We start from the raw sequence: 12,199 nt of genomic DNA on the forward strand, positions 1-12,199 counted from the left end.
AGCCGGAGGCCTCGGCGGCGCCCGTGCGCCGCGCCGCAGCCATGGCCCTGGTGACCCTGCAGCGCTCGCCCACGCCCAGCGCCGCCTCCTCCTCGGCCAGCAACAGCGAGGTGAGCCCCGGGCCCGCGGCCCCGGCCCGGCCGAGCAACCGCTGCTCCAGGCCTGGGCCGCGAGTGCGGGGCGGAGGGCGCCCGGGCCCTGCGGAGACCCCGCGGTGCGACCGTGTCTGGGCAGCCGGCCTCGGGTTACTGTGCGGGAGACCGAGAGTGTCACCCCGTCTGTGTGTGGAGCCGTGACCTCTGTTTGGGGGTGACTTTCAGGGAGACTGTAGGTGCGAGTGTGACCTCTGTCTGGGGGTGGCCCTGCGTGAGACTGTGTGTGCGTGTGTGACTGATCCCCGTCTGGGGGTGACAGTGTGGCAGACTGGGTGTGCGACTGGGACTCCTAGTTGGCGACTTTGGGAGATGCTGGTTCTGAGATTCGTGGCCCTGTGGCTGTTCTAGGCCCCTACCCTGCGATCCTGGCTGTGTATGGGAGACTGTGTGTGACGGTGGCCGGTCTGCTGGGAAACTGCACCCGCCTGATGCTGTGACAGAGGCCCCCCGGGGAGGGTGGGGGGAGGTGCCCCTGGGAATGTTTGAGATTGTTTCCCGACTGCACGCCCCTGGAGGTCTGTCTCTCTGGGGCCCGTGTCACTGTGTGTCAGTGACCGAGTGAGCTCAGGGCGCTTGTGTGACTGGGTGTCTTGTCTTTGTGTGTGGCTGAGTCTGGATTTTTTCCTTTTTGAAATGTCCTTCGGGACTGCATGTTTGTGTGTATCTGGCTGTGTGGCTGGGGCCGATCCCGGGGTTCCTGTAGTTGCACGGTGCATTCTGGGGGCTGAGAGTGCACCGAGGCACCCTGCGGGGTTCTGTGTGTGTCCCTGTGCCACCAGGCCTGTGTTGGCCGGCTCCTTCTTGTCCTGGAGTAGATTGGGGAATGGGTCCTCTGAGCCTGGGGCCTCCGGCAGCTGCAGGGCTGACCCTCTTGTCCCCTACTGTCCCACTTTCTCTCGGAGAACTGTAGCCTCTGGTCTACACTCCTATCCGTGGCACAGGCCGAGTGTTGGCCTAAAGATAGAGCAGCTGGAGGAGGAGTTTGGGGACTGTTTAGAGAAGGGAGAGAAGTCTGGAGGAGCCCTGCAGGCCCAGGAAGTGGACTCCCCAGCAGCTGAGCGATTCCAGCCCCTTCTCTGTAGAGGAAATTGATAACACGGAAAGGTTTGTGTGTGTTTGCGAGAGACCAGGAGAGAAGAGGAACCAGTTTGGGGGTAGCTCTTCAGCCTGTTTCACCAGGAACAGTGGGAACATTTTCAGAGAGGGGGCAAGACCGAACCCCTGTGCATAGCCCCCTCTTCTCCAGGAGAGGCCGTTAATGAGTTCCCTTGTCTGCAGACGGGATTCTGCAAGTCGATCGCAGGGAAAAGAACACGGGTGGCCAATTGCCTGCCACTGAGAATTCAGGCAGCAGTAACTTCTCTCCTCCCCACACAGACATCTGTTCTCCTCCATCATTCCGATTCATGCCGTCTTGCAGTTCCCAGAGTACTTCGAAGCACTTAATCTCATGTTCTCAAAACTATGAGGTGAGGGAAGGGTTCGGCTTCAGTAAGGGATTACGCAGAAGGCCTCTCAGCCTCAGTCTTGGTTTCGATTCCTGACCTCTTCCTGTCTGAGACACGGTTTTTTGTTGGTTTAAAAAAAAATTTTTTTTAAGTTTACTTACTTATTTTGAGAGAGAGAGGGAGAAGGAGAATCCCAAGCAGGCTCCGCGCTGTTAGCACAGAGCCCAGCACGGGGCTGAGACTCGTGAATCTTGAGATCATGACGTGAGCCTCAGTCGAGACTCAGACACTTAACTGACTGAGCCACCCAGGTGCCCCTGAGACACGGTTTTTAAATTTTATGTTATTATCTTTTAGCTGAGATACAAGTCACATATCATCCATTCACCATTTCAGACTGTACAATTTCAGACCATTTTAACGCCTTTTAGTATATTGACAGGGTTGCACGACCGTCACCACTGTGTAAGTGCCAGAAATTCTCATCACTCCCAAAAAGAACCCTCCCCCCCGTAGCCATCACCTGTGGCCCCTGTCTCCCCGCCCTTACCCTGCTCTCCCCAGAGTCCAGGCCGGCTGGGCCCCTGCTCTTGACGTTCCTTCGGCCTCAGCTCCTGCAAAAGGGCTGGCTTCCCTCTTAACGTGTGTTCTGGGCACATCCTACAGCTTTCTTCTCTGGAATAACTGACCTTACCTCGCCTTCATTTCACTCCTGGGAATCCCAGAGAACGACCGAGAATGAAGTGGCTTTGAGGTCTGTACCCCTAAATCACTTCCTTACTGCTCAAAATGCAACTCCTCCTCTGAGTCAGAGACTCCCCGAGCGGCCGTTTCCTGACTCAGCCCGTTCGGCGTGGGAACGGGGAACTCAGCCTGACCGGCAAAGCAGTTCTCCTCTCTTAATTTCCCCCCCTCCGCCCATCTTCAGTTATCTCATTTATGTCATTTTTACTGTCAGTCTTATCTCGTTCTTCTGTGAGAGCAAGCAAAAGCACAACAGCGGATAAATCAATAACTTTCAAGAATGGGTTGTAACATTGTTATTTTTGACAAATGTTCAAGGTGACTAATATTTATGGGCAGATCTCCAGTCTCTTTTTCTTTGGAGGAGGGGGGGTGGGGACGTCGGATCAGGGTTTCTCAACCTTGGCACTGCTGACGTTGGGGCCAGAAAATTCGATGTCTTGTGCATCGTGGCACGTTTCGCGTCACCCAGTCCTCCGCCCACTAGATGCCAGCAGCGTCCTGTCAAAAAAGGCTCCAGATGTTGCCCAGTGTCCCCTACTGAGAAAAATTTGTCCCCGGTTGAGGACCACCGGGTTAGACCCAACATCCTCTTCGAAGTTTGTGGTGGTGGCGTGTGAGCTGTTTACGCTTGGCTCTGGGACGGAAGCTCCTGGCCCTGTGGTCAGTGAAGGCTTGCCTGAGTTTTCCACTTCTCTGTGGCGTAGGGAGCGTGAGAACTGGCCACGGGTGTCCGCTTCGGACATACAGGATCTTAATACGGTTTAGGGACTCCGGGACTCTCTGGTGTATTTCTCCTCCTTTGTTGGAACCACCACCTCTGCTCTGTGTCCCTTGCCACTCAGGCCCCCTTCCTCTCGTGAGCTCCGTACTCTTGTCCCATCACTGCTGTCTTCTGCCTGGCCTCTGTCCTCGTTCAGCCTTGCCTCTCTCCCGGGGCATCACTGCTTGCCAGGTTTCTCGTTCCGAGTCAGCGGGTTCCGGGGGTGCAGAGTTGTTGGAGGGTGGGGCGGGGGCGGTTGTTTTCTTATTTCGGTTTTCTCCTTGAAGGCAAGAAGGGAGAAAATGTCAATCGGGGCGTAAGTCCTAGTTGCTTTCAGACTCTAACCCCCCTGGCCTTTAAACTTTTAGGAAACATCAAATGTCCATTTCTCTTGTTTATATAAATAAACCGATAGCCTAGAAAGGTTTATATTCAACGTTGAAGCCTTTTTGAGAACCACCAAGAGCTTTTGAGACCCACAGACAGACAGGCTGCTCCTGGCCACCTTCCGTCATGAAAGACTTGCCTGGAATGAATGGTTTTTCCTTTTTTTTTTTTTTTTTTTTTTTTTTAACCCATGTGTTGGGGCTTAAAATGGTGTTGATCACTCAGCTATGGCCTGGGTTGAAGGAGGAAATAGATGCTCCTAAAACATAGCCCCCCCCCCCCCATAAAAGGGGGAGAGCTAGAACACAAGCTGGGAAAGTTGAGAAGAGTGTGTTGAACGACGCCAGGTAGGAATAGTCCAATCAACAGGAATCAATGCACGACGGGTGTGAGGAATGTGGGTAACCATTGGGAAGCCTGAAGATTCCTCCGTGGAAGTTACTCAGAGGGACAGCGGAGCGGGGTTGCCAAGGAAAGGGTGCGACCGTGTAGAAAGAGCCAGGTGTCCTGGACACCTGTATCTTTTTCAGACATCAGAGCAGAAAATGTGAGACTCGTGTCCGCGGCTCATTGCCCAGTGGTGTCTGTGATGTGATGTTCTCTTTCTTTCTCTGTAGCTGGAGGCTGGCAGCGATGAAGATCGAAAGGTAAACCTCAGGTAAGCGGACTTAATTTTCATTCCTAAGTCTTTCTTCCAAGCAGGCTGAATACTCTTGTCCCTTGCCAAAAGAGAGAACCCTTGAAATAGAACACACCAGCTTTTTTCAGTAGAGCTTTAAAAATGATGCCTAAAACACGTTGCAAAGGTAGTGCTTGAACTTTTGTATAGATGTTTAACTCTAAACGGCTTTAGTAACGTCGTCGTTTAGAAAAGAAGGAAAATCGTGGCCAGAATCCCACTACCCCTCCTGCTTTACCGTTATGCACGTCTCTAGATAACTTCCTTCTAGATTTTACCTCTGCCTTTGAAAAAACTAGTCATGGTAATGTTCTCACTTTTCCATCCTGTTTTTGATAAGGTGTTCTTCTGGGGTAAGCACATTGCTGATTTGAAACGGGCACCCTACCCCCTGAGTTTAATTCAAGGTGGGTTTTTTTGTGCTTGTGAGAAATCTTTCAGTACACTCTTTTTAAAGACTTCCTCTAGCTGTGGTCCCCAGCTGCTGTATCCCCTGGTAGACCCCAAAAGCATTTTTATTTTTCTTTGCCAAAAAGCAAGGCCGCCTTTTGGGTGTTTTGTTTACGGAAGATGTAGCACTCCCTTCTGTAATGTGTTCTTATCATATCGTGCATTCTAGGCTAAGGTGCCAGTCTTAAACTCTGACTCTCAGAGTCTAAAAAAGTAAATAGAGTTCCAAGGACATTAGTCTTAAAGAAAAAAAAAAATGTCTGTTTCATCTTAGGAGGAGGAAAACTAATTGGAAAAGGGAATGTGTGTTCAGAAACTGGGGTCCACCATTCATTACGGAGAGCAGGATATTCTGGTTAAGCTCACATACAGAAGTGGTAAAAACATGCTTTTAACCTGTCTCTGAAGGTTTTGTGTCTTTGAGCGAAAGGCAAGAAAACACTTTTATTGTGGCGTGCGTTATTTCCAAAGATTGTACGTGGAGGGAAGCAATAGCCTACAAAACCCAGAGATGTCTTATTTCAGTGGCTGGGCCCTCACTTTAACGTTCCCCTGGGGGATCGATGACAGTTTTACTCTGTCACTTGGGGCGTTCGGTTGCTCAGGGTCGAGGTCAGGGCTCCAAGGCTGGAATCAGCCAGACTCCCAACTGGGGGCAGTAACGGGCCGTGTTGTGGATCAGACTTGAGAGGGGAAGAAGTGCAAGTGGCTCTTGGGAGGCTGTCTGGGGGAGGAAGTGCCGGCCGAGGGGCCAGACCAGCAGCCCGGAAGCCTGTGCCGGAAGCCTGTGCCGGCACCTCTCCTGCCCCAGCCTCCCTGCAGTGCTTACCTGGAGCCGGAACGTCTTCCACCCCTGAGCCCTCCCGTTTCTTTCGGGGCTCTTGCCCTGGACAAAGTATTTAGCTCTCTCACTTAGATTGTCTTTGGGGACGAAGAGCTACTGTTTCGTTTTGGGTTTTTTTCCAAATCGCCCTTAATTAGCGGACGGCATAGTGTCGTGAATTCTTTCACTTCATAAGAACTCACAAATAGCGGTGATCTGAAGATGCGTGCGCCCTGGGGGCCAGTAAAAGGCCCCTTTCTGTGCACGGTTTGGAGCTGGAGCGGACCTCGAGAAGGGAAGGGAAGTCCGCTCTGCACATTGCCATGCCTAATCCTCTCACCGGCCCTGGGAGGGTTTTCCCAGTTTACAGGGGAGGAGCCTGAGGCCCAGGGTTGCACGAGGCAGGTACTGTATTTGAAGCCAGGCCTCTGTGGCCTCCACCACCTGGGTTGACCATAGGACGCCGCCTTTCCGGAGACCGGTGTCGTGGTTTGCTGGAGTCAGCTGTCCAGGAGTCAGATGTCCAGGTGAGGGAGCCTGCCTGCCACCAGCTGGTTGGAGGCATTGCCAGGGCCGGGACCGGGGAGCCCAGCTAACTTGGGGCGGTGCCTCCTGGATGTCTGCTGCCCGCGGGAATCCCTCACGGCTGTTACCAGCCGGCCCCGCCACCCGCCCTTGTGAGCCCTGGGGGACCCTCGCCTGGAGCCGGGGACCTGGGCTCTGAGCTTGTCCTCCCGGTTCCCTTCTCAGTCGCTCTTCCCCCACCTTGGCCTCACTCCCCATTTTCAGGCCGGCGACTCCATCCTGTTGGCTTTTTTTTTTTTCACTGTTTATTTATTTATTTCAAGAGAAAGAGTGTGAGTGGGGACGAGGCACAGAGAGAGAGGGATAGAGAATGCCAAGCAGGCTCTGTGCTCTCAGCACAGAGCCTGACGCGGGGCTCGATCCCACCAACCGTGAGATCGTGACCTGAGCCGAGATCAAGAGTCGGCCGCTTAACCAACTGAGCCGCCTAGGCGCCCCTCCATCCTGCTTTCTTTTTTAATTTTTTTTTTAACATTTATTCATCTTTGAGAGACAGAGAAAGACAGAGCATGAGTGGGGGAAGAGCAGAGAGAGAGGGAGACACAGAATCTGAAGCGGGCTCCAAGCTCTAAGCTGTCAGCACAGAGCCCACCGTGGGGCTTGAACTCCCGAACCATGAGATCATGACCTGAGCTGAAGTCGGATGCTCAACCGACTGAGCCACCCAGGCGCCCCTAAATATTTATTTATTTTTGAGAGGCAGGTTGGGGGAGAGTACAAGCGGGAGAGGGGCAGAGAGAGAAGGAGACACAGAATCCGAAGCAGGCTCCAGGCTCTGAGCTGTCAGCACAGAGCCCGATGCGGGGCTCAAACCCACGAACTTTGAGATCATGACCTGAGCCAAAGTCAGACGCTTAACCTGAGCCACCCAGGCGCCCCTCCCTCCTGCTTTCTAACCCTTGTAGCAGACAGGAGAAGCTGTGGTGGCCTGCTCTAAGCTTTGACGGAAACCCATTGACATCCATGTGTTCGTTTGCATTTTCAAGCCTTTGCTCCTCAGGCTTCTAGAAGAATTAATGGAATAGTCAGTCGTGTTTGCTCATCTGGGCCGGGAGGGGATTTCTCTGTGCTTCAGGTTGGTTTTGAAGGGTTGCCGGCAGGCAGAAAAACTGGGGACAGCGGGATAGTCCTCTCTCCCCTCCCCTCTGTCTACCTTTAATCGAAAGTTCTCATCTTTGGGGCACCTGGGTGGCTCAGTTGCCTGAGCGTCTGACTTCAGCTCAGGTCATGATCTCACGGTTCGTGAGTTGGAGAGTCGCGTCGGGCTCTGCGCTGACAGCGTGGAGCCTGGAACCTGCTTCGGGTTCTGTGTCTCCCTCTCTCTCTCTGCCCCTCCCCTGCTGTCTCTCTCTCTCTCTCTCTCAAAAGTGAATAAATAAACTAAAAAAAAAAAAAAAAAAAAAGGAAGTGTATAAAAATTTTAAATTTTCGGGTCATCCATGGATTTCTCTTCAGCTCACCCGTGACCAGGAAATGGCTGAATGGCACCGGTGGGTCTTCTGTGTCTCAGCTGGTCCTCTTCCCCAGTTTCCCCTGGTGGCACTATCCTTCAGGTCCTGACACCTCCCCTGCTCTGTGTCAGACCATCGTCCCCTCCATCCTCCTCCCTCGGGCTTTCGTCCCCGCCATCAGATGGATACTATCTCGAAGCGCCCCTGGCCTGGGCTCCTTGCTCTGGTCCCACCTTTGCTGCCTTCCACCCTCACCCTCCACTGCTGCCCCTGCTCCCACCCCCCGCTCGCACGTGCTGCGTCTCTGTCCCGCTCCCTGGCCATGCTCCTTCTTGAAGCCGGTTCCAGTTGGCCACGGTCCTCACGGCGGGCTCCGTGCTCCCACCCCCGATGTGTGTGTCTTGCCCCACTTCGGCAGGTACCCCACCCACCCTGCATCGCAGGCGCGTGTGCTTTTGTCTCGTCCCCCGCCGTAGGTGGCCCTTGCCTTGGGGACAGGGCCTTAGTTCTCAGCCTGTGCGTGACATTTCAACAGTTTAAATATGTGCGCTCTGTTTTGACCCTGCGGTAGATCGCTCACCTGTATGAGCAGGAGCGAGGCGTGGAGGGGACAGCGTGGGGTCTGGAGTCAGGCAGACGGAGGTTCAGACCCTGGCTCCTGCCCTGGTAGCCGAGCTCCTTTACCTCCGCACCTTTACGACACCTTTGTGGGTCTCTCTTGTTCCATCCGTAAAACACATACAGTTGCGACCTTCCAGGGTTGTGGAGTAGCTGGTGCGGGGCTCCTCAGGCAGAGCCCGGCTCGTGACGGGCGTGAAGAACCATCACTGCGTTTGGTCCTCGTGAGCTGTTGTTCATGTCAGTGTTAGTTCACGGCCCAGACTTAGAGGGCTTGACCTCCTGCGGGTGTGGTGTCCACTGTGTTCGCGTGGGGCCCCTCAGAGGGCCGCCGCCGTGGATGCCCTGTGACCCGGCTGAGTCCCTGTGAGATGCAAATGGGAAGGCACCTGCTGCAGAATCCGTGTCGTGATTCAGACAGTTTCTCTGAAGGCCTCCCGGGAAACATCTCGGGAGCGGCTCGCCCCGGGCCCAGAACGAAGCTGACTGGTGCAGAGCAACCCAGACCCAGTTCCCTGCGTGCTTTCCCCTGCCCTCCGCGTGCGCAGGCTGCCGCCGGCCTCCAGCAGTACCCTTCTGGAAGCCGTGCCGCTCAGACTGTGGGAATTGGTGAGCAGATGGCTTTGCTGGCGGCGGCTCCTGGCTCCCTCGCCGTCCTGGGAGCTGCCTCAGTCTGGCATGAGCCGTAAGCGCTTGTGTGCCAGGCAGGGCCCCAGGGAGAGAATCTGGTTGTGTTGTTTCCAGAGGGTGGATCGGGAGTGAATGTTTTTTTGTTGTTGTTGTTTCCATGCAGCGTTTCTAAGCCAAGCGTTTGAAAGTGTTCATTGGAGTCCTTTTCGTTTTGTTTTCTTGCCTGCCCAAGCAGACGTTCGGGCCAAGGCAGTGGGACTTCGTTTTCTCTGTCTTACCTGGTGTCCGTGGCAAACTGCAGGCTCCCCGCACCCCTGCTTTTCCCTGCGTGCTTTCTTCCCCGTTGGATCTTGACCCGGAGCTCCCCAGAGGACCCCACTCTCCTTATAACCATCCGGAGTAGGGTTGTACCTTCCCTCCCCCTGCCCACAGCATCCGGGGGTGGCCGTGGCCTCGCTCTGCAGACCGTGCTTCCCCGGCTCCGTTCAGCACCCTGTCTTTTATGCGTGTTCACCCTTTGGGGTTCGTCTCTGTCTTTCTCCACCGTTTCTTGGCCTGGACTTTATTGTTGATAGTCCGTCCAGTTAAATCCTGCCAAGAGGGGTCAAGTATCCCCTGCACCCTGGCTCTGCAGCAGGTTGCTGTATCAGTTCACAGTTGCTGTGTAACAAGCTGCCCCACACCTGGCAGTCCAAAGCAATTCCCAGTTCTCATCTCGCAGTTACCAGGGTCAGGAGCCTGGACGTGCTTTAGCTGGGTCCTCTGCGTGGCGTCTCACGTGCGGTAGTCAAGGTGTCGGCCAGGGCCAGGGGTCTCCTCAGAGGTATGAGTCCTCGTCCAAGCTTATGTGGTCCTTGGCAGGATTCCTGTTCTCGCAGCTATGGAAGGTCACCGTGGCTCGCTTCTTCGAGGCCGACGAAGAGAACTGGCCGCTATGGAATCTCGGAAAGGAATGCAGTCAGAGGAGTGGCCACCCCGTCACCTTGGCCGTAGATTGTAACGTAATTACGGGAGCAGCTGTCTCCTCCTGTTACCTGGTCGTGCCACGCTCAGGAGGGGGGCTCACCCAGGGCACCTGTATCAGGGGCTGGGATCTTGGGCCATCTCAGAATTCTGCCCACCGGTCTCGGCCTGTGGGTGCATTTTGTCAAGGTGATGCCGACTGAGGGACGCTCGGTCCTCGAGGGAAGGGGCCAGGAGCACCAGTGAGCCCGCAGGCTTCGACTGCCACGCCAGTGAGTGCCACATCCTTTCCTGTCAGCACCCACACGCTTGTTCACGCTTTCAGGCTTGGCACCTCTTGGATTCACTTCCACTTTGGTGATCGTCCTCTGAAACACCACGGCACTGACCCTTGCATCTCTGTCCATGAGCTTCGGCTGTAGGGGACAGGCCTGCGTTTGGTTCCCACCTCTGTCATCTGTCACCTCACTAGGCAGCGGGCCAGATCGTCCGCAGCTTGTAGGATTGTCGTCAGAATTAAATGTCATAACTCCACGAATCTCTTCACCATCGTAGACACTGTGCAAATGCCCCCTGCCTGTCTCTCCTTCAGGGGCCAGCTTCTGTAGGAAGAGATTCATGGCCCTTCCTTTTCCTCCCCACTTGCGTGTCTCTCTCCTTTCTACTTCCTCGGGACTTGGGACTTGAGACTTGCTTGGTCGTGTATTTACTTAAGTACATAAATGTTCCCCCACCGGCAGAGCCGGCTGCGTAATTTGTGGATCCCAGTACAGAATGAAAATTGTGGAGGCCTTTGTTAAAAAACGGTTAAGAATTTCAAGCTGGTGGGAGCAGAGCTAACCAAGCGCGAGGCCCGCCTGAGCCCAAGGCCTTGAACAACACGACAAGGCTTTCCTTCCTGGGTTCGACCCTCACGGCGCCTGGCACGTGCCGGATGGGCCATCGAAGTCTCATAAATTGACTTTCCTGCGTTCTTTTTCACATGGAGGAACTCAAAGTGCGCCTCGGTGACACACAGGATACTAAGGACAGAGAGATTTTTCCTGCCATTTCCCCCTGCAGTTTGGCAACACAGGCACTGTTAGATACAGTCTCAGTACCCCTCTGTCCTAACCTGTCTGCTTACGAGCCGTTCCTTCAACAGATATTTATTGGGCACCTACTATGCACCAACCCCTGTTCGAGGAGCTGGGAATACAGCAGCGAACGAGACCCGTCCCTGCCCTCACGGCCGACGCTCTGTTGGGGCAGACGAGGCAGGAAGTGAGCTAAACTAGCACGTTGCCAGCGGGTTAGTAAGTGCTGAGGAGAAAAAAGGAAGCAGGGACGGAGGTGAAGCGAACCTTCACACGTGCTCCACTCCACGAGTCGCCTTTTGTGCAGTATGTCATTTAATCTTCGCGAACATCCTGTAAGGAAGGCGCCATTTTGGTCTCCCGTTTGGAGGGAGAGCTTTGGAGACGTTAACTGGCCCAATTTCACGCGGTACAAAGTGGTAGAGGCTCCCTCAGGCTCCCTGTCTCTCTGCCTTCAAAACCTGTCCCCCACCCCCAAGTTCAGGAGCCATCTCTATGGGCCCTCCTGCCCGTGGTTTGGATCTCTCACCAGGAGGCAGAGACGAAGGAGTCCCCCCCACTCCCCGGAGGACCCATGGCTTTGTAGCCCTTCTTCCCACTTGGACCCTAGCGGTCTCACCATGAGCTGTGTGCTTTATTTCGCAAGTCGCAGGTCCCCCTGAGCTGCACTGAGAGTGAGAACTGTGACGTAATCCCCTTCCCAGGCGGTCACCAGGCGGTCGATGGGCAGAGCACCTGGGGAATACCAGTCCCAGCTTCTGTTTACTGGGTGCCGGCGGGTGCAGGCGCTGGGTTTGGAACCCTGTGCACTGGACCTTATTTTGTTGTCACCACAGCCTCCGGGGCGGCTGCTGCCCCGCTTTAGGAAACCAGGAAACTGCGCTCGGAAAAGGCAGGTGGGAGTCCGGGACCAGGGTTTGTATGCAGGTCTCTGTGACTCAGAATCCCATGTCCCTTTCTGCTCCGCCAGGTCCCTCACAGGAGACAGGCAGTTTTGTGTTGAGCACATCCTTTCCTGTCCTCCCCCGACCCCACCCCCGGCTTAATAGTTGGTAGCTTCCCACTGACCCCCAGTTTTAAACACTGGGGTACACGAACTTAAAATCCTGTGACCATTATACTGTCCTGCTCTTCCCTTTAGATTAACTCAGGTGTTACTCCTGGTGTGTCGGCACATTTGATTTTCAAATCAGAATTTGCCCTTCAGTACGTGTTAAATTGTTGTTGCTGTTAGAAAACTCATCCTAGAGGGGCGCCTGGGGGGCTCAGTAGGTTAAGCGTCCGACTTTTGATTTCAGCTCAGTCACGATCTCACGGTTCGTGAATTCGAGCCCTGTGTTGGGCTCTGTGCTGACAGTGTGGAGCCTGCTTGGGATTCTCTCTCTCTCTCTCTCTCTCTCTCTCTCTCTCCCTCTCTCCCTCTCTCT

At 54.6% G+C, this 12,199-nt stretch overlaps 1 protein-coding gene across 4 annotated transcripts in view; it reads left to right on the forward strand.

Annotated features, from left to right (window-relative positions):
* Positions 1-6: 6 nt before the first annotated feature.
* Positions 7-12,199, forward strand: part of SSH1 (slingshot protein phosphatase 1) — a 59,742-nt gene continuing 47,549 nt past the window's right edge. For 2 of the 4 annotated variants that reach the window (XM_040443644.1, XM_040443647.1), the window contains exons 1-2: positions 7-110; positions 4,115-4,155. In XM_040443644.1, the coding sequence (XP_040299578.1) occupies positions 42-110; positions 4,115-4,155 (110 nt within the window). In that variant the 5' untranslated portion in view covers positions 7-41. The remainder of the gene's footprint in view (positions 111-4,114; positions 4,156-12,199) is intronic. The other 2 variants (XM_040443648.1, XM_040443646.1) reach the window with 2 other exon arrangements.

This window comes from Herpailurus yagouaroundi, unplaced genomic scaffold, assembly GCF_014898765.1.
Source record: "Herpailurus yagouaroundi ecotype Mexico unplaced genomic scaffold, PumYag 191, whole genome shotgun sequence".
Lineage (NCBI taxonomy): Eukaryota > Metazoa > Chordata > Mammalia > Carnivora > Felidae > Herpailurus > Herpailurus yagouaroundi.